This window comes from Pezoporus wallicus, unplaced genomic scaffold, assembly GCF_028554395.1.
Source record: "Pezoporus wallicus isolate ANWC-B61680 ecotype Strahan unplaced genomic scaffold, APGP_CSIRO_Pwel_v1 contig_13954, whole genome shotgun sequence".
NCBI classification, from domain to species: Eukaryota; Metazoa; Chordata; class Aves; order Psittaciformes; family Psittacidae; genus Pezoporus; species Pezoporus wallicus.
Window position 1 is genome coordinate 1,382,085 of NW_026638000.1, and position 22,275 is coordinate 1,404,359.

A 22,275-nucleotide genomic window follows, 5' to 3' on the forward strand; every position below is an offset into this window, starting at 1 on the left:
AGTCATACCCCAGTAAGTAACCCTTTCCATTTAACTGAAGGAGCACTGATAATACTGGAGTAAAGACTCCAGGGAGACCTTGGAGCAGCTCCAGTGCCTAAAGGGGCTGCAGGAAACATGGAGAGGCACTTTGGAAAAGGGCCTGTAGGGACAGGCCAAGGGGAATGGCTTTAACCTGCCCGAGGGGAGACTGAGATGAGCTCTTAGGCAGAAGCTCTTCCCTGTGAGGGTGCTGAGGCGCTGGCACAGGGTGCCCAGAGAAGCTGTGGCTGCCCCATCCCTGGCAGTGTTCAAGGCCTGGTCCAGTGGAAGGTGTCCCTGCCTGTGGCAGGGGGTTGGAACTGGAGGAGTTTTAAGGTCCTTCCAACACAAACCAGTCTGGGATTCTACGATTTATGATACACCAAAAGACTGGCCTAATCACCGTGTTTATTCGCTCATTTCAACTGTAATTTAAATATGCCCCAAAAGCTATGTTAAAACAGGCTGAACATCTGAGATGAACAATTATGGACCAGTTTTGCTAATGAAGATGCACAGCATAGAGCTGAAACTCATTAATATCCACTTCCTAATGGGGCACTGGATTAAGGTTTCAGTAGGATTTTTCTTGCTTACTAGACAGGAAAACAGTTATGAACAGGGACAGAAAATTATGCTCCACACCACAGAGCTACAGCCATTAATATTCTCCTAATGAGAGCTGAGCCCGGAAAAGTAAAGATGCAATTTAGTCCTATATAGTACTACAAAAGGCAGTGGTATCATTACCCAATGCGTAAATATCTACATGCAATGAACACACTGAAAGAGTGTAATAACCACCCCAAAGTTCTTCAGCATCATATTTTAATTGAATTTGTAGATCTAGACATGTTTCTGTCTTCAGTGGAAACACATTTTCATACGTAGCGTGGTCTCGTGAATCACCCAGAGGACATAAGCTGTGTTTATTTACTCCTGATCAGTTCCTCGGGGCTAAGTTGCCTATTGCTCTGATATCTAGAAGTGAGTAAGTGTTCAAAGTGTTCCTGTTCCCATTGATGTCCTTTTGCTATTAATTTTCTCCCTTCAGAACAGGCAGCAATTCACCAGTTTCCTTTAGTTCCTGTAAAGAAACAGACACAGCAATTATTCTCTATGTACACTTTGTGATTACAACAGGGGTGGTTTGTGGGTAAGGAAATCGATGCAGCAGCTACAAGGGAATGTGCCAGTCAACCCACTAGAGGTCCCCCTTGGCCAACACATTGGAGCTCTTCACCTTGGGTTTAAAGCCTGCGTCTGTTCAGTAAAAGAAACTTACCCAGTGAAAAGATACCCCCTCAAAAGAACTGGTTGTTATCAGCTTTCCTGGGTAAAGCCCCTGCTCTGTTTCCTTCTAGGTGCAATTCAAGGCCTATTTTAGGCACATACAGAATTCTGACATCAAAAATGCCTCCTACATATATAAAAAAATCATCATTCACTGACAGATTTTGTTACAGCCACGCATTAAAACACACAAGACAGGAAGAGATCTGTAAGATTCATGACTAAGAGGTACTTGCCCCATCCCTGGCAGTGTTCAAGGCCAGGTTGGATGGGGCTTGGAGCAATCTGCTCTAGTGGAAGGCGTCCCTGCCTGTGGCAGGGAGCTGGAACTGGATGAGCTTTAAGGCCCCTTCCAACACAAACCAGTCTAGGATTTTACAACAGGTTGATGACTTTAAATTCAAATGATAAGGCTGTTAACTTCATAAAGAAGTCAATAACATCAGGAAATAGTTATAAAGTAACATGTTGTGAAGTGTATGAGGGGCTGGAACTAAATGATCTTCAAGATCCTTTCCAACCCAAGCCACTGTGATCCTACATACTCTTTCCCCCCATCGAGAGAAACAACTCAATCATATTAAGCTGTATTACAGAATGCACTTTACGATACTGACAACATACTACAAGTCAGTGTGAACCGAACACACTCCAGCAATGCAAACAGACAAATCACATTTAAATACCAGTGAGGGAAGTATTCCGCAACATCTCCACAATGCCCAGGACTCTACTTCCCAATCACTGAAATAACCCACACACTTGTTAAATAAATAAAATTAGTCCATATAATTTAAGTAATACCAGTATTTTTAGAACTAAATGAGATTTATTGATTGTATCTTCCCAGGAGTTACAATGTCTGAGGAATTGGCTATAAAACATTCAGACAAGAATGGGCTCCAGAGTATTTGGGCTTTAGAACACTGTGCCTGCTCTGTTACAGAAATCAAAAACCAGAGTAAGAGATGCAGATCTATTTTTGTTGCTTCAGGGCCTGTTCAAACAACTCCAATAAACCTTCCTTTCTTCCAGGAATGAGCCTGTTTTGCTAGGAAAAGAATGTCTTGCCCACTTTCTCTGAGAAAAGCCATGTCAGAAGTAAAACGAGGAAAAGAAACCTGTAAAAATGCACCCATGGGGTGAAACTGGTCTTTACAGTAACAGTAACTGACTGCTGTCAAGAAAATACATTTCACTGCTAAATCCTGGCATATGAGAACACTGGAGATTTAGAGCTGCTTTCAGCTGTGTGTTGAGCTAAGAGAAGTCACAGTAAAAGCCACCAAGGCAGGTGCTTTCATGATATAAGGCCATTACCCTGGAGCGTCTGCACGTGATGGGCAGGAAGCAGTCCTACATTTTTAAGCACCCAATTTACACCTCCAACAAGATTTTCCCATTCCTACCTTAATGATATCCAGCCCTCCGACCAGTTCACCTTTCACATATAACTGTGGGTACGTTGGCCAGTTGGAATAGGTTTTCAATCCTTGCCGCACCTAAGACAACAGAAACCTTAAGTACAAACTTCAACCTTTGCAGAAACAGCAGTGAAATCCTCAATGCTGGAAAAGGTTCATTACCTCTTCATCTTCCAGTATGTCAAATGTCTCATAATCAACGCTAGGAAAAGAAAAGAACACACAAAATCATCTACTGTGGAGTTTTGCAAGGTACGACCTTTTAAAACTCAGAATGGGCATGTTTATAAGGCAGATTCCAAATCACTCAGAATTGACAGGTAAGAGGAAGAAAACAGCCAACACCTTAGGCACAAAGAACTGTGATGTAAGTAGTTTCCAGTTTCATAGGAAACCCCTTATAAAACACAGATAACCCCTTATAACCCACTGGAAATTAAGCTATGTGGCTTAGGCTCTAATCGGGCAAAACGTGTTCAAAGTAATCCCATTCACTATTAGCTTAAAAAAAACACCCAAAGACACATGCACACTTTGGAGGGTTTTATTAAGGAGGAAGCTCTTCCCTGTGAGGGTGCTGAGGCGCTGGCACAGGGTGCCCAGAGAAGCTGTGGCTGCCCCATCCCTGGCAGTGTTCAAGGCCAGGTTGGACACAGGGGCTTGGAGCAAGCTGCTCTAGGGGAAGGGGCCCCTGCCTGTGGCAGGAGGTTAGGACCCTTTAAGGCCCCTTCCAGCACAAACCAGTCTATGAACCAAACAGCCGCTATTTCATCATCTTCATATACTACTTGTGTAAAAACACAAAACTAAAGTTCCTGTGTAAATCTGATCTCTGGTTGGTTCACGTACAAGTTTGGGTAAGCCATTCCTAGTATCTCCAATAACCAGCATGTGCACAGATTCCTCAACTGGACTAGGACCATGACGGGGAACAATGATTTGAGTGCTGCTTATTTCCAAGTCGTACATTGATGTATTGTTATCTATGATCTCAAAAAGCCCATTCTAACACGCAGTAATCAAGACAACTGCTTAACCTCTACCGAGCAGTGCAAATGAAATGGGAGTTTGTTCAAAGGGAGATGATACCAATCTCTCTCACTACAGAAAGAGCTGCTTTAAAGAGGAAAACTGAGGCTAGGTAACATGAGAGGCTCCAAGATTAAGGAGACAGATCAAGAGGGACCTCTCTGAGACAAGCTGCTTATCAGAGTGGAAGGACTGCTTTCATGTTAACAATCACAGCAGGAAGAAAAAAAATCACTGTTGCAATGAACTCCTCAATATGAGCAAGACAATCACAATGCAGTAGTGCTAAAGCACTTAATACCTAATACACCGCATCTGACCTGGCAGCAAGAGAGTGTACTAGTAATTTACACTATGGGCTTTCACATAAATATACCTGAAAATACCCTTAAACAGAGAAAATTACATTTGGGAAACTCTTGCACAAATATTTTCCAAACTTTACATTCATAAGCTGTAGTTTTTAGCACACAACTGGCTTTCCAAATTCAATGAAAAACCCACTTACGTACCCAGTATTATTCATGATTTCTACAATTTGCTTGCTGAAGCCACATTTTGCCACCTAAAATGCAAAGCACACATAGGTTAAAACATGGATCTGATATATTTAATCCACAAACTACCAAGTCCTCAAGCTACACTACAGCTATTACTGATTTACTGCTAGTGATGACCTTATTGGATCAGCAACACTACTAATCTCTTTTTCCTTCTTCTTTACACTCTTTGAACTTTAAACAGCACTGAGTTTCTCTTTCTTTACATACCCTGCTGATATAAATGAAAGCATTTAGGATATTAAGCACTTTCCTCAGCTGTGGTTTGAAAAGATATGAAATGAATCTGTTTTCTAGCTCTGGCAACACTGCCTTGAGAACTAGTCAGGTTTGCTTATTTTCTGAACATTCAAGAAGCAAAAGCTGTAGGCAGGATGCGTATAATTGCCTCACATGCATTGTAAAATACACATGGTTTAGTCCGAGACATACACTGGCCTTTACTTACTGCTCTGGAGAGAGTAGCAACCTACAGTGGTAAATGTTCCATCCCTGGCAGTGTTCAAGGCCAGGCTGGACAGAGCCTTGGGTGACACTGTCTTGGGTGAGGCGTCTCTGCCCACGGCAAGGGGTTGGAATCGGATGACCTTAAGGTCCTTTCCAACCCAAACCATGCTCTGATTCTATGATTTTATGATAAACAGGCTGCGTGTACAGCAACTCCTAACTGAAATCAGAGATTGAAACTATCTACCGGAACCTTTCCACACAGACAGTATAAGGACACAGAACACCAATCACTGTTTTAGACACTGAGTTTTTAATCCAAACTTCCTCTTCCTACTGATGATTTAACTCCACCAATAGCTCAAGCAAAATCAAAATGCATTAAGCAACCTGCCCAACATCTTGCTTTCTGTGAGCAAGACACAGGTTTTAAAGGAGACAGAAGCCTGGAGAAGAGAAGGCTCCGTAAGGAGACACCTTCAGCTCCAGTGCCTAAAGGGGCTCCAGGAAACCTGGAGAGAGGCTTTGGGCAAGGGCCTGTAGGGACAGGCCAAGGGGAATGGCTTTAACCTGCCCGAGGGGAGACTGAGATGAGCTCTTAGGCAGAAGCTCTTCCCTGGGAGGGTGCTGAGGCGCTGGCACAGGGTGCCCAGAGAAGCTGTGGCTGCCCCATCCCTGGCAGTGTTCAAGGCCAGGTTGGACACAGGGGCTTGGAGCAAGCTGCTCTGGTGAAAGGGGTCCCTGCCTGTGGCAGGGGTTGGAGCTGGAGGAGCCTTAAGGTCCCTTCCAGCACAAACCACTCCAGGATTCCATAAGTGCACCTGTTCAGAAGACCCAACCCCAACCAGCTCACCCCCATGTTTTCAGTGACTCGGCATAACCCACGGGATTCCAGTGCCTATGAAATGGCTTTGGAAAACAGCCTACAAACTCTATTGTTAATACACAGAGAAGGCTCACAGAATAAATAAGAGAATAAAATACAAACACAAATCACATGGAAGAGCTCAGTCCCCTACCTATGTATCCCTTTAAAAAACATCATAGAACGACTCATCACTAACTACAGTTATTATTCAGGGTTCACCATTCCACGTGCCACTCAAGTAACTTTGACAGGAGGAACTGCAGTGCCTGCTGTTCGAAGGGGAGTATTTTGTCCCCTGGTTACTTGGTTCGAGTATACAACACAAAGCAATAGACTGACCTTTTGGATTACAGTCACTTGTGCTTATTTTAATCCTGTCTGTTAGCAGTTGTCTGTCTTCAGTGACTATTTCAGTGAGCAAGATAATCAAGTGCAGCTTAAATACACCACAAACAGATCATCCCATGCACGTGAGAAAGAGTGGATCATTTCTGGCATGTGGCATTATTCTTTAGCCTTAAAAAGATCAGCAGCTTATTTGAAAAGCAGTCGTGAAAGTATGATGAAGGGAGGGAAACTAAAAAGGACAGGACAGGACATCCAATGCAACCAGGCCAACAGAGGGGAATTTCAAGAAGCATGGATCCAGAGATGAAGTTCAGGGCCACACTCAAGGTGTCTGCCTCAGGGGGGCAGCTGAGTGAGGATGTGCAAAGCCAACTGATAGCAGACCAAAGGACACACAGAGCTCCTCCATCATTCCTGAACATCACTTGTTGGGCATCCCTGCAGGGCTTCAAATTCCCTGATTTTACTGGGGCACAGCTAGCAGCATTTTCGCAATATATATTACCCATCAGGTTAAATGGGCACTGCTCTTACAGGAGCACCAAACAAAAAGACAAATAACTGACTTCCCAGCACCATTAATTTTCAATAGCAAGGAAAAAAATGTTATTGTCACTATTTAAAGAAACTTTAAATATACCATGAAACACAATCTTACCTGTTTGCTTCCCTTCATGAAAAGCATCACAGGAGCTTTGTTTATCAGGGCTTTAAGCCTACAGAAAGCACACAAAAGAAAACCATAAAACACCTCGGTTATTACCCAAGCTTTGTTTCCATAGGAGGATAAAACACAAAAGTGGAAAGATACCAACTTAGAGCTTTACCAAATGCACTTAAAGCATTCTAAAAAGGCACTTCATTCATTTAAATCGCTTAGAGTGACTCTAGTGATTGAAGTTGAACCATCCCGTTACTTTCAGGCAACAACTTACTTTCCTACATCAACCTCTAACTATTAAGCAGCAGTAAGTGTAAGGAGGAACACCACTGGCTCTATATTCAGCGACACACTGCTTTCTTCCCCACACTGAATATCATATTTTGCATTTCTCATTCCCCGCATGAGAGTAACTTTTGCAGAGTAAGAGCTGTATCTATTGACCACCAGTTGTAAGACCTATGGACTTACAGACTAAGGACTAACTACTACTCAAAGAAACAGGTCTGGTCTGCACCACTGTGCCCTGCCCAATACTGGTCTACCAGCACAACACTCCCCCTACTTCCCTTTCCTTTAGGAAAGGTTTTTTCATGACAAGTGACAGAAAAAGTTATCAAACTGTCAAATGGTTTCTTGATAAAGGCAAACCAGTCACTCTGTGTGACTCATAACACAAAGATTCCAGACTGGAGAATGCAGGGCCTTTGCAAAATAAAACTAAATGAAGGTTTTGGAAATGGCTTTAACCTGACACAGGGGAGACTGAGCTGAGCTCTGAGGCAGAAGCTCTTCCCTGTGAGGGTGCTGAGGCGCTGGCACAGGGTGCCCAGAGAAGCTGTGGCTGCCCCATCCCTGGCAGTGTTCAAGGGCAGGTTGGACACAGGGGCTTGGAGCAAGCTGCTCTAGTGGAAGGTGTCCCTGCCCGTGGCAGGGGTTGGAACTGGATGAGCTTTGAGGTCCCTTCCAACCCAAACCAGGCTGGGAGTCCATGATTTGCTGGGTTGCCTACAGCCTTCACACATGTAAACCTCAAAACAATTCTTCCAACCAAGCTGACTCTAGTTAGAAACCAACAGTAAAACAGCTACAGCAAGGGTGAGCTGCCAGATCTGTTCCCTGAAACCAGCTGGATCTCCAGAGTCCATTTTCAAGTAAAGAAGATGCAGTAAATTGATGGAAAGAGAGCAAACACTGAGTAAGGGAACATAATCTAGCATTAAACAGTTTCTACACTGAGATTCCTTCATTTTATTAAGTCTTAGCATGTTTGAAGAACTACCCCATACAGTTTTCTTTACGAGTGACTGGTTAGAGCGAATACAGTTGGGGAGAGATGTCAGTTGGTCACAAGTATGAGATTAGTCACGAAGGAAAACTAACCCGAGTCATGGAAAAAGAACTTCCCAGTTGTCACCAGAGAACAGAGGACAGACCTCAGCCAAATGTCCTGGTTTAACCCAAGAAACAAACACCCACTGAAGGATGAAGAACAAATGAGGCAAGAAGCTGCTCGTGACCTGGCTGGCGAACTGTCAGCCAGTCTTCCTTCAGTGGTAAAAGCTTCACTCACCTTTTCCACAGATGCTGCAGCCACTCCTTTAGGGGGACACTGAGCTATACCAATCATTTTCATCTATTTAAACACATTACATAAGCACAAGACATTTCCCATTTCCTTCTCACCCCAAAAACATTAAGTAAAGCAAGAAACTTGTAATTCAATCAAGTTGCAGCTTATGCAAGATTGCAAAAAAAGGAGGAAGAGAGGACATTTTATACAGTAAGTTTTTAAAAGGCCATACAAAGAATCTCATCTTTACCTATAATTAAAGCTCAGAATACAAAAAGTAGTGACTGGGTTTTGTGACCTTGCTAAAACAATTTAGTTACTCTACTAGAGTAACAAAAGGTAAACCTTGGCCATAGAACACATTAGAAAAGGAAGTAATAACTACACTGCTGTAAAGGTAAGTACACTTCATCACCATATAAAAACAGCCTGCATTAAATTCCTTCCCCACTGTGCTGAGAGGGCAAAAGAACCAGAAGCAGACACACCCAGAGCACTGTCAGACCTGCTCTCACCATCCAGACAGCAAGAGGGAATCTGCTAACATATCTGCCTGCGAGGTACAGGCCACCTCCTAGTAAACCAACTCCCTTTGCATGTCCTAATGGCACAATTCGCATAAGAACTAGGGAAAAACAAAGCTACATCCAGGAGGAACCTCTCAGAGAGAGGGACTTGTCAGATATCTGGAGCCTGACTGCCTGGGGCACACCAGGATTGCAAATGAGAGCAAATCTTCAAATGGGAAGGTTAAAGTAGGACAAATTGGTTTCTAGCTATTACAGCTGATTCAGGAAGCAGCACACTTCCTGCTGCTGCAGCACACATTCCTGTTGCCAAGGTGAAAGAAAACAGGGCCTGAAGGACATGAGTAACCAAGAAAAATGAAACAAGCCTACGTATTTTCTCCAGTGACACCACAGTTATGAAGTCTGTGCCAAATGAAGCTCACAAAAGCTACTAATATTTAAAAGATGACTTTCTAAGCTATCTTTATACAATAAATTCTTAAGAGACACAAGAAAGAATCTATATATTCCTGCTGTAATTAAAAGATAACAAACTACAAATACAGTAAGTAAAGCCTATCGGAGCAGTATAGCTTAATACTACAGCTTTATGTGAAATGATGCTCACTGGATAGAAAACTGAACATACTAAACAACTGCAGGAATTCTGTAATTAAAAACCTTGATGCACTTAGGAGGAAGTCAAAGGGCAGGATTTGTATAGGGGTTCACATACGTAAGAAACATACAGGAAACAGGGCCCACACAAAACCTGGAGAGGGGCTTTGGACAAGGGCCTGTAGGGACAGGCCAAGGGGAATGGCTTGAACCTGCCAGAGGGGAGACTGAGATGAGCTCTTAGGCAGAAGCTCTTCCCTGTGAGGGTGCTGAGGCGCTGGCACAGGGTGCCCAGAGAAGCTGTGGCTGCCCCATCCCTGGCAGTGTTCAAGGCCAGGTTGGACACAGGGGCTTGGAGCAAGCTGCTCTATGGAAGGGGTCCCTGCCCATGGCAGGGGTTGGAGCTGGAGGAGCTTTAAGGTCCCTTCCAACACAAACCAAGCTGGGATTCTATGAAACCCCAAAACAGATACCTTTAAAATACTGACATAACACATTATACCTGCTCTCCAACTTCTCTGCCTTCGGACAGACCGTGTCCAGCTCTCCAGAGGCTTCAAGCTCCTGGGGAGAAGAAAAGTCAGATGTAAAAAGCAAGAAAAATGTGCTTCTGACAACTACCAAGAGTAAGAGTTGCTCAGTTTCTAACCTTGACAATGTCAAGTCCACCTATGAGCTCCCCAGATACATACAACTGTGGGTAAGTTGGCCAGTTAGAATATGTTTTCAGCCCCTGACGAACTTCTTCATCAGAGAAAATATCAAAACTGCTAAATGAAATGCCATGCTTGTCCAGAATCTCCACCATCTGCTTGCTGAAACCTGCAGACACAGAAAGAGGAATGACATAGAGTTTAAGCAAAGCTTTCCCATGTCTGCATTACACATAAGCCATTTAAAAATGCAATTCTTTAGGACAGTAAGTTCAAAACAGCTCTAGTGTGTTTTTCTTCACTCCAGCAATATCCCCAAATATTATAAAGGGGCAAGAGAAGTATTTATTATTGGGATAACAAAACCAAAGTACATGGTTTGTAAGTGTGGTGCTTCTCTACTTACGGACCGTATAGTGCTCTAACCTTCATTTAAGTGTCTCTGTTGTTCTAAGATACAATTAAAGCAAAGTTAAACCCATTCATTCCCTTATTCTGTCTTTTCCAGCTCTTCTTCACTTGAGCATTCACAAGGAATAAAATGACTTTAACCAATGCCCACAACAGCACCTTCAGTAGCCTTTTCATTTCTCTAACACACATCACTTCTCTACCCTTTCATTTCTTCCTCCAGCTACCACTGAACTTCGCTTCCACCAAATGTGTATGAAGTTGAGACAGAAGTGGAAATCAGGATCTCACCCCAGTACTGTGTCACCAGTTTAACTTAAAACTTGGCTTTAGATGGTTTTCTACTCCTTTTGCTTTAGGAGCTTTTCCTTTCCTACTTCAGGGTAAAGGGCGGATTCCTTTCCATTTTCTAAACTCTCTATGTCCACAACAGCACTTATATTCATTTCATACCTTGTGACACTACCACACCATGTTCTGTCTTCCTTTACAACAGATCTTCACTACGTCCTACTCCAAACACACCCTCTAAGCTGGATATTAAGCACTGAATATTATGATGTAAACATCCAGATTTGGTAAGTTTACTCTGTGCCAGTTTGAGAAGAAAAGTTTCTCCTTTCTGTGATGAAACATCTTGTTCCTAAGCAAATCCTCACATCATTTGCAGAAAGGTGTATGCATGAAAATTGTAACGTTACAGTATTTACAGTCTATAATCACCTAAATCTTCTTACACTAGAGGGAAACGCTCAAAATTTCACTTTCAAACAATCCTCCTCTATTCTATTTTCATAGAGGATAATCTGGTTTGTGTTGGGAGGGACCTTAAAGCTCATCCACTCCTAACCCCCTGCCACAGGCAGGGACCCCTTCCACTGGAGCAGCTTGCTCCAAGCCCCTGTGTCCAACCTGGCCTTGAACACTGCCAGGGATGGGGCAGCCACAGCTTCTCTGGGCACCCTGTGCCAGCGCCTCAGCACCCTCATAGTGAATAATAATGTGATAAGAAGTAATAATAACGTGGTTTATGTGCTTGCCAACTCACTGTGGTTTGCACTGAAATGCCCCTGCAATCCTACCAATTCCTTCACAGAATTCCACCAAATGCTGTGCAGACAAATGAAAACCTCCATATAAATTTCAGAAGGGCAAAAAAGGCAATGCTTACAGGCTTTAATAAAGGAATAAAAAAAATAAAGCAGCCTTAAATGGGAAACAGAATCCAAGTGCCATAGAAGAATAACCTTTGATTTCAGCTTGCAAGACCACCTATTAGTTTTTGAAATATGGATTTTTTTACAGCAGCTTTCTGCAGTTTTCATGCTCCACAATTTACTGGGATATGAAGGAGCACTAGCTCTATGGATGGCATCTAAGTCGCTTTTCTTTCTACAACTGAAGTGCGAAGTTCATGTACAGCCTGAAGTAAAACACAGGTTCTGAAATCCTTCATACATCTGGGAGTTCATTAGTAAACAGCTAAAGGCTGATTGCTGATGGTGATTCCAGCACCAATACATTAACTCATTTCTACTGTAAGGAACTGGGGAGAATAAAAAACAGCTTTATTTTTGCTGGAGGCCATTACATGCAAACTAGAAAGATTGATTGCTTGTGCTTTATTTTGAAGGGTTATGGTAGCAGGCTGGAAGTGTTCTGCTTAGGGATAAAGTGCCGGAACAGCTTTACTTCCGTAACAAAAGGGTTAGGCTGAATTCCTGATGAAATGCCATATATGCCTTACAAAGAAGAATTAAACTGCTAACAAACTGGCTTAACTGGTTATGAAGACGATCGCAAGTGCTACTGCAGGGGCGACACCAGTAAAAACACCCTGAATAAATAATGGTATTGAAGCAAATCAACAAATACCACCACAGTCCAAATAAAATCACTGAAATAATACAAGGTATGGAGCAAACCCAACGGCTAGTAAACACATAGCCAAGGGGAAAACCTCTCTTTACACTGTGCTTAGCTGGCTTCTCCACTGGAGAAATGACAGGCTACACGCAGACCCCCACACACATTGCTGGCGAGGTTCCCCTTCACTTGCTCACTGCACTACGGACTCCAGTGCAAGTCTTATTTGCAGCAAAATCAATACAACTCAAGAATATCGTCACCTTTCAAGAAGCATGGCTCCTTTTGTTTAATTCAATTGTTATTACTCCTACCACTGTTCAAACTGTATCATCTTTGTCAAAGTGATAAATTACCTTCCACTTCAAAAAGGCTATTCCAGGAAGTTTCATAGACCCAACTTTGCAACATCTTTGAAACTATCACAGCAGTTTAACGCAGGCACAACATTTAACTGTAAAATTAAGAAGTTTACATGATTTCCTGTCTTGTGCCACATTTTAATACTTCCAACTTTAATACATACCTATATTTAAGTAAGCACATCCTTTCGTGCTTACGTATCATTCGTAGGGTACCAGGGAAGAACTGAAAGCTTGCAGAAATACCTGTAAGGCTGGTGAGGTGCTGGCACAGGGTGCCCAGAGAAGCTGAGGCTGCCCCATCCCTGGCAGTGCTCAAAGCCAGGCTGGACACAGGAGCTTGGAGCAAGCTGCTCTAGTGGAAGTTGTCCCTGCCCATGGCAGGGGCTTGGAACCGGATGAGCTTTAAGGTCACTTCCAACACAAACCACTCCTGGATTCTATGAGTCTATGATCTACTTCATTATATTAAAACATGCAAATGAACCTGTGTTACACTCTTAAATCACTTTCCATATTGGTTTTACGACGAAGTGCCAAACCATCCTTAATCTCGATGCCTCGATGTCTTTTTTGGTTTGTGTTTTCTGTGTTTATTTTAAATAGCTTCAGAATTGCCTCCCATCAAAACTTCAAGCTCATGAAAAGCAGTGAAGGGTCTTTTCCCTAGAGAGCTTCAAATTCTTCCCATTGTTTTGCTCAACATCCTTTAGAACCAGCTCTTGACTCAGCATCCACAGAAATCCAAGGAAACTGTGTCCCTGTGTCATCAATGATCCCACTGACCCAGGAATAACAGAGAACCTGGGCACATGAGCAGCTCTGAGGAGACTCGCCACTGCCTGCATGACACCGAGCTTGCCATGGCCACAGCAAGACCCATGCTGTGCTATTGCAGCTTGCCACATGCCTGCCCAACCACTCACACCACAAGCACAGTGGGGTCACCAACAGCAGTGCCACATTAACATCCAACACAGTCAAACTCACAACAGGTGTGTCTGAACAGCCTGAACTGCAGACACCCCAAACGTGCTCAGAAATATCAGGAGCCAGTGAGAACCTCATGGATTTCAACCAGGCCAAGTGCAAGGTCCTGCCCCTGGGTCGGGGCAATCCCAGTACAAAAACAGGCTGGGGGAGACATGATGAGCAGCCTGAGGACAAGGACTTGGGGTGTTGGCTTCCCATGACCACTTCAGTGTGCACTTGAGCACAGAACCCCCAGTGTGCTGGGCTGCACCCCCAGAGCATGAGGAGTAGGTCCAGGGAGTGGATTCTCCCCTCTGCTGCACTATGGAGAGACCCCCTCTGCAGTACTGATCCAGCTCCGAGGCAACAACACAAGAGGGACGTGGAGCGAGTCCAGAGGAGGCCACAGAGATGCTCCAAGGTCTCACCAGAGACAATTTACTGTGATCCCAATGAATTTTTGTTATTCCTTGAACTGAAACATAATCTTCAAACTCTTTTACCTTTTCAACATGCGCAACTTGATGCAGAAAACATGTCCTCAATATTCCTGAGGTAGCTCACAGTGTTAAGTGTCCCAGCTCAAGCACAACACCACACATCATGTCCTCTTCAGAAAGCCCCTAATCTCTGTGATTCCATTGCCAGGACTTAACTAAGAGCCTAACTCTCTAACTACACTTAACCAACATGAAGACGCTTTCATTACTACTCCCAAGACACTGCTGAGATGTATCTTCCCAAAACTAAGTGTGACAACTAGCCCAAAGCAAGAGTTGTCATGTTGAACATGAACTCGACTCAATCCTTACCACAACGGGGCTCTTTTGGAGTCCCCTTCATGAAGAGCATGCACGGGGCAGCGTTGATGAGTTTCTTGAGGCGCACATTCAGATCTTCTTTCACACTGTCGTTGGAACCACCAGAGAGGGAGCTGCTGGACGCGTGGCGCTGCACTCTCTTGGTCAGCTCGGGGGCATGTGCACCATCCAACCTGTCCACTTTCTGAGAGTTCTGAGGGGAGCAAAACACAGGCTCCTGTTAGAGGATTAAATTCAGACTCTGTACTGTAACAGCCAAAGCACCATACAAATACAGAGTCCGAGATGCAGGGTGGGCTCATGTATTGAGCTTTTAGACAGTCTTTACATCCAAGGCTCAGGCCATTCTGTTGGCTGGCTACTGTTAACGCAAGAGTCTGGAGCACAAGTCTGATGAGGATTAGCTGAGGGACCTGGGGGGAGTGTCAGTCTGGAGAAGGCTCAGGAGGAACCTGATGGCTCCCTACAACTGCCTGACAGGTGGATGGAGACAGGAGGGGCTGGGCTCTGCTCCCAGGGAACAAGGGATGGGACAAGAGGAAACGGCCTCAAGCTGCACCAGGGCAGGTTTAGATGGAGCTGAGGAACAATTCCTGCCCCAGAGGGTGCTCAGGCATTGGAACAGGCTGCCCTGAACAGGCTGAAGTCACCATCCCTGCAAGTGTTCACACACTGTCCCTGCAAGTGGTTAGTGGTGGCGTGAGCAGTGCTGGGCAATGGCTGGACTGGATGAGCTTAAAAATCTTTACCAACCTGGTTCATTCTGTGATTCCGATCCCACCAGAATTTGCTACTTGAAGAAAATACTCTGAATTTTATCATCACAGGCAAATGTGACCTAAACAGACCTTGTTATTTCTACCTAAGATTACCCAGGTTTTTGACATGCTGTAGAACTGCAGCTAAACAAGGAACCAGCACTGAAACTTCTCTGACCCAATATAAGGTGCAACTAAAGTCCTATGTAAGAATCCCAAAGCAATTAAGGAAGCTCTGAAATATTACATATGAAGTGTAAGAACCATTTCTATCTACTTTGTTAGGTTCCACTAGATAAATTTAAATCAGACACAGGAGTGTTTCTTCACTGAGAACATTAAGGTTGTGCTCGTGTTAGTCGTATTAAGAGTCCACATGGAATCCATCTTCTCTTAAATCCATCTTCTCTTACCTTAAAGAACAGGAACGTTGGAACAGAACTAATGCCATATTTTTCAGATACTTCAGGCACAGCTTCAGCTTCCAGCTACAAAACACAAACACAGAGAAAAAGATGATTTCCATAATCTTCTTTAAAGTTTGACTGCAGATGTCGATGTCGTTCTCGGCGTTTTATACATTTAAAGAGGCTTTGATGCACAAGTTGGTGCCATATTTGCATTGAAAAGAGACTCTGTGGGCTGGCGTGTCATCCACTGAGCCTCCACAGTGGCAAAACAGGTTCAGAGGGTTTTATTTTGTTGCACATTTCAAAAGATGCCCAGAGGCTGCAAATAAAATTTTTGGTGCACTACTGACCTAGTAAATTTTCAATCATATGCAGCTACTACTATATTGAAATCCATAAATCATTGACCCCAGTTATGTCATGATTACAGTGCTTATTTTGTGCCCACAGCAATTCTGGCTGGTTGCTCTATTGACTAATTTCGAGGGGCAGTACATCATGAGTGACATTTGCAGCCTTCTGCAAATGAGGAAGGAAAAAGGAGTGTTTCTTCAAGAAGCTATTGATGTCTGCTGAATTGTATGTTTAACTCCTGCAAGGCTACTGAGGGGCCAGTTTGTTGAGATTATTGGTTCTAGTTCTAGTCAGCATTCAAATGCAAACTTGAAATCATTTCATGGAGCAATCTGCCAAGAAACTGTATCTTTTAATTAACTCAAATTCATGATTTTCTGGGATGGGCTAAAAGCTTATTTGAATCATCAAATCCCAAACTGGTTTGGGTTGGAAGGGACCTTACAGCTCATCCAGCTCCAAAACCCTGCCACAGGCAGGGACACCTTCCACTAGATTAGGACTTGCTTCAAAATACAGGAGAAGGCCTTAAATTTGGCCTACGTTTCCCAAACGTTTCATAGTTAGTTACATGTATTAAGCTTGTATTTTTATCTATATCTATCCTTCCCTGTGAGGGTGCTGAGGCGCTGGCACAGGGTGCCCAGAGAAGCTGTGGCTGCCCCATCCCTGGCAGTGTTCAAAGCCAGGTTGGACACAGGGGCTTGGAGCAAGCTGCTCTAGTGGAAGGGGTCCCTGGCCACGGCAGGGGTTGGAACTGGAGGAGCTTTAAGGTCTCTTCCAACACAAAGCAGGCTGGCATTCTACGAAACAAGCAGCTGCAGGTACTTCATCATCTTCATATACTGCTTGTGTAAAACCAGAGATGTTTCGGAGTGAATTTGAGCCTAGGAAGAAGGGAGAGTTAGGGAAAGCTGTTTTTAAGGTTTGGTTTTATTTCTCATTCTCCTACTCTGAGTTGACTGCCAATAAACTAATTTCACCAAGTGGAGTCTGCTTTGCCCATGCTTCTGTCTGGTGAGTGATCTCTCCCTGTCCTTATCTCAACCCTTTCAGTACGTTTTCTCTCACCTGCCCAGCTGAAGAAGGGGTGATAGAGTATCTTCAGTGGGCACTCAGCATCCAGGCAGGGCCAGCCCACCCCACATGGGAACAAATCAAATCCCCAGAACATTTGGAAAGAACAGTGTTGTCAAATTAATCTCAAATCCAGGGACAAAATCCATGCTTTAAAAATATTCCTGTCTACAGAACTGAAGGACTGAGCCATTGCAGCACAGAGAAATTTCAAAGCTTGTTAGGTAGAGTAGCTAGTGAAAAAACTCCTTCATTGTATCTTGGTGGACAAATCAGTGTGGGGTTTTTCCCTTTATACAGCATAATAAAATGAAGGTATTATTGAAGCTGCAATACCGAGTTTGGAAAGATGAACCTACAGCTTTCATCCCACAGAGTTTTGGTGCCATCTTGTCCATATGTTCAAATTTCACCTTGAAATGTGAATCCACAAAGGAACTTCCAAAACCAGCTTTGCCCTTATTTTGTAATAGTTTGCTCACACTTTGTACTAATGGCTCTCCTCTGTTTAGAGCCAGCTCCGCTGCCTGACTTACCTTCACAAACACAACCTGCGTGTGCTCCTTTGCCAGTGCTGCCATAACATCATTCATCTGAGCACACTGAGGAGCCCATGGTGCCCAGAAGTGGACAACTACAAGGGACCTGTTCAGAAACAGAAAAAGAGAGTAACAGCATTTATAGTTTAAAAAAAGACTCATGAAATACAACAGCTTGATACACCTTGTGAAAAAAACCACAAACACAAACCCCACCGCTCAGAGCACGCTCCTGAGAAAAGAAAATCCAACAAGTGAAACCAGGAATATTTTCTATTACTTTTTCAGAAAGCATTCCAAAAGCCAACCAGCACTGTTAAGGTAACGTAATACAACGAAAAATATCATCCTGCATTTCAATAGTAAAAGATCATTCCATGTGAGCGTCAAACTGGAGGAAGAACAAGCAGAAACACTAAAGATCAAGTCACACACGGATGCTGAGGCAAGCACTTGGAATTGCTCTGGGGCACCTTAGCCCAAGCAAAGATATCTGTCTTCAGCAGCTCCATACCTGAGGCTGCACCACTGCTCTTCCCCTCAGCCACGCCACTGCCTCTTCACTGCATATCCAGGAAATAATCATAGAATCACAGAGTGGTTTGGGTTGAGCTCATCCACCTCCAACCGCCTGCCACAGGCAGGAACATCTTCCACTAGAGCTCCAAGCCCCATCCAACCCGGTCTTTAAGGTCCCTTCCAACCCAAAGCACTCTGTGATTCTATCTTCTCCATGGCTGTCATCTGTAGACTCTTCCGGCACTCCTGCACACAAGTCACCACCACCAGTGGTTCGAAAGGCAAACCACTTCTCTTTAATCATAACAAAATAGCTGTGAGGCTTTTCTGCCCTGATCTCACTGCTCACAACTGACACTGGCATTTAAACCCCAGTAAAGATTCATACCAGTTATCTACTCTACTTACAAATAGGATTTGGGATGGACTCCTTGCAAAGCCTGAGACCACATCACATTGCTCAGAGCAAAACCTTCACTGCAAAGCTGTTTGAGCACTTCACACCACAGTGCAACTGCCACTTTATCACAGTGTAATGAGGTGAAAACAATTAGGTAGGTTGTAAGATGGGGAAGGCATTTGTGCGTATGAGAACATCCAGTCCAAACAGCCAGAACAGTGTCAAATGCAAAAAGCAGCAGCAGTTCAGTAGCTCAGAAAACAGAGCAGGCTCTGATGCAGAGAATCTCCACGAGGTTTGCCCCAGGATTGGTTTTCTGGAGCTTGTTCATCACAAGCTTCATTTGAGACCTCCTCCAATACTGCTCCTAACCTATGCACTGTTCACTGATGCTGCGAAGAGCTCAGAGAAGTTGTTCCATCCTTGATCCACCAGTAACAAGTACTTTTTGTTTGTGTTAATCAAGTTTGATGATGTTTCCATGGTCTTCAAAAAGCAGGCTGCTCTACTTTGATCTATCACAGCTTTTGGAATCAAAGGGAATGAAGTGCTGAGCTGTCCTTTAACAGCACAATGCCTCTAAGTTTAAAACACTGATTTTTGCATCTGTTAAATTACAAGTGGAGCAAGACAATGCTTCCACTGGCTAAAAAATAGTGGAAAACAGGAGACCCAACCCCAGTGATTCTAAACAAATTATTTCCTACATTCAACCAAGATACTTCTAAAACCCTAACTAATACCTATAAAAGAAGGTTAAACCAAAAAGGTTATGACAGCTCCCAAAGCTTCTCTTCCTGTATCAATCCATATTTCACATTTTGGAGGAAAACCCATGGGCCCAAAACTAAAATTCACTTTATTTAACACTTTTTTTTTTTTTAAACCTGACTAGTTGAAGAAAAAACAGAAAGACACATCACATCACACTTTCTTTTCAGAAATGAAAAGCCTGAAGTCTCCTTTCTATAGTGTATTAATATAGAATCATAGAATCCCAGCCTGGTTTATGTTGGAAGAGACCTTAAAGCTCCTCCAGCTCCAAGCCCCTGTGTCCAACCTGGCCTTGAACACTGCCAGGGATGGGGCAGCCACAGCTTCTCTGGGCACCATGTGCCAGCGCCTCAGCACCTCCCAGGGAAGAGCTTCTGCCTAAGATCTAACCTTTATTTGCCAAAATAGTAAGACATTCTCCAATAAGCATATCCAGAAAATAACTACTAAATAAATTCTCCATTGATGACCCACCCTTGTAACTGTGTAATCTCCCCCTGACAGACAGCACAAGCCTTTTGGTTTATAAGCCGATTTCTCCAAAACACGGTCCAAGTAAAACAACAGTTACAGTGTGATAAATGATCCCATGATCTTGAAGCCATTGGCTTAATTCCCCTTTTGCAACTGTAAAATTTCGACGCATTTTGAAAACAATTAAACCTTAAAATTCACACTTATTCTCTGACACAAATTTTACTAATAGCCTGATATATGAAACATTGATTTTCTGAAGCAAGAAATCTGATGGAATTAAGAGTCAATATAAAATGCTGGTAACTGCAAGTGATTTGTGGCAATTCCACTAGTCTGGAAAAATCCAGAAGTCTATTGAAAAGAACAATTTTAGTAGTAAAAGAGCCTCAGGCCTATCCTTAAAAATGCAGCACACTCTTTGTCTTCAGCTTTATCTTTCAAGAGAGAAATACTTCCTTTAACTTCTTCCCTCCCGGGTAAGGAATAAGTTCCCTTCCTTACTCCTTACCCACCTTCAATAAAGTGTACATTTAGAACTACTTTTTAAACCTTTAACTTTCAAATTCTCTTGATAATTTAACATAAGAGGTACCCTAAATGGGCCAGTTTATATTTTTAAGGTTCTACTACCATCCAAACCCAAGATCATTAAAAAGAAACAAAACCCCCACTATGACTTGGGGAATGCGTTATCTTCTGTAAGTGCAGATTCATTTTCTTCACTGGTTTCTTAACAGTACCAAAAGCCAAAGCCAAATGTTTTCAAATGAAGCAAAGGAAGAGAGTTATCAATTCTATCAACTCGTCTTAGGAACAGAAACATGCCCAAAAGAATCGAACCCATAAAAGAGAAAACTGAATCATGTCATGTGGGCAAAGGGAATTACCGAGGGGTTTGTTGAAAATAACAGCCTGCTGAAGCCACTTTCATTTTGATCCATGTGAGAGAGGGGGAGTTTCCAATGGAATGTCCTCACACAACAATTCAGTTGAAGATTAATTCCAGGAAAGGAAAACTTGAAGTGATGTGCAAGTCTTGAAGAATCTAGTTTCTTCTTCCCATAATCAGCACTTATGAATGTTTCCTTCTGCTGTCTTTAAGACTGAGATGCTGATAGTTCCATCATCCTTTTAAAACCATTTAATCAATCACTTTCCTCTCCTTATACACTTAAAGTCCACTTGCTAATGCAGCAGTTAAATGACATGGAAATGCTTTTAACACAGCACTTTACTGTGCCTTCCAAGGCCTAGTTAAATACACACTCAGCTAAGGGATTAAAAACTGTTATAATACACTTACTACCCCTTTGATTTCACAAGAGAAACAAGCAAAGCTCATAACCAAACCTGTCTTTCTGCAGCAAAGCACCCAAGCACCCATTAATCTTTAATTACAATAGTAGTTATTGGGACACTTTCCCAGGAAAGTTAAAACTTGGGCACAGAAATTCCCCCTAAAGATCAGTGCCCAAGATTCCCAACACCAGGCCAGGAGCTGCTGCTCAGAGGCTACAGAGAGTCAGCGAGAAAGCAGTGGATAAAGAGCCCTGCTACTCATTACTAGACCATAAAACCAGAGTAATGAGAAACCAGCCCTGAGACATGAGAGATGAACAGTTTTGCTTCATGGTTTTTTCTCAATATGCAACCTCATAAACACCAGCCCATAGTGTCCCATCCCTGGCAGTGCTCAAGGCCAGGCTGGACAGGGCTTGGAGCAAGCTGCTCTAGTGGAAGGGGTCCCTACCCGTGGCAGGGGTTGGAGCTGGAGGAGCTTTAAGGTCTCTTCCAATGCGAACCACACTGGGATTCTATGGTTCTATTAATTCAAATGCTTCTGGTTTATTGGAAACGCTGTATAATAACTTGGGCTTGTTGACACCTCAGGGCTGAAGAGGAAAAACAACTTCTTAGGTTGCACAAAGTCCCGTTTTCGTGGTTTTCCTGCCTCTCTGCCCATTTAGGCCTCACATCCCCTGCCTCAGGCACTGATGCAAGTCACAGCTTCCTCCTCCCTCCCTAGCTTGAGCCTTCCCAACCCGTCCCTTAACAAACAGCTCCTTGAAGAACAACCTCCCCAGCCCCACTCCCGAAGCCGCTCTTCAACCAGGGCTCTGTTTCTGGCTGCTCCCTCTCCCGGCGCAGGGCTCTGCGGCAGCACAGGGCCCGCTCCCCTCGGCCCACACCGGCCCCTCGCAAACCTCGGCCCGAAACAACCGCGGAGCCGCGTTTCGGGGCGCACCGGGACAACCGCCGACACCACAGGGAAACACACGGTACAACCGGCTGGAGGCCAAGCCACACACCACTCCCCCCCCCCGCCTCATACATATCCAGGCCAGAACCGGCGCGGAGACCTGGCGCTCCCGGGTGGCAGGACCCGGAGGCCCGGACCCCATCCCTCCCAGCCGCACCCCCGGGGCCTCACCGCTCCTTCTGCTGCAGCAGCCGCTGGAGCTGCTCGGCGGAGCCCGCCTCACACACCTGCCCCGCCGCCATGGCCGCGCCGCAGGATGGAGGGGGCGCCG

At 44.0% G+C, this 22,275-nt stretch overlaps 1 protein-coding gene across 1 annotated transcript; it reads right to left on the bottom strand.

The window, feature by feature from the left end:
• Positions 1–409: 409 nt before the first annotated feature.
• GLRX3 (glutaredoxin 3) lies at positions 410–22,275 on the bottom strand. The gene is made up of 11 exons (XM_057408674.1): positions 22,176–22,275; positions 17,572–17,680; positions 15,608–15,682; positions 14,428–14,629; positions 10,001–10,173; positions 9,854–9,915; positions 6,649–6,706; positions 4,280–4,332; positions 2,901–2,940; positions 2,724–2,816; positions 410–1,108 (listed from the first exon to the last, which is right to left on the bottom strand). The coding sequence occupies exons 1-11, from the start codon at positions 22,244–22,246 to the stop codon at positions 1,058–1,060; spliced, it is 987 nt and encodes a 328-aa protein (XP_057264657.1). The 5' UTR covers positions 22,247–22,275; the 3' UTR covers positions 410–1,057.

What these genes read in the sequence shown, in the direction of transcription:
- GLRX3 (XM_057408674.1), bottom strand. Translation starts at nt 22,246, where the DNA reads ATGGCGGCGGGGCAGGTGTGTGAGGCGGGCTCCGCCGAGCAGCTCCAG. An exon ending in CTGCTGCAGCAGAAGGAGCG is followed by an intron (nt 17,681 to 22,175) that starts GTGAGGCCCCGG and finishes GTTTCTGAACAG; the next exon opens with GTCCCTTGTAGTTGTCCACT. An exon ending in GCAGAGAAGTTGGAGAGCAG is followed by an intron (nt 6,707 to 9,853) that starts GTATAATGTGTT and finishes TGCTTTCTGTAG; the next exon opens with GCTTAAAGCCCTGATAAACA.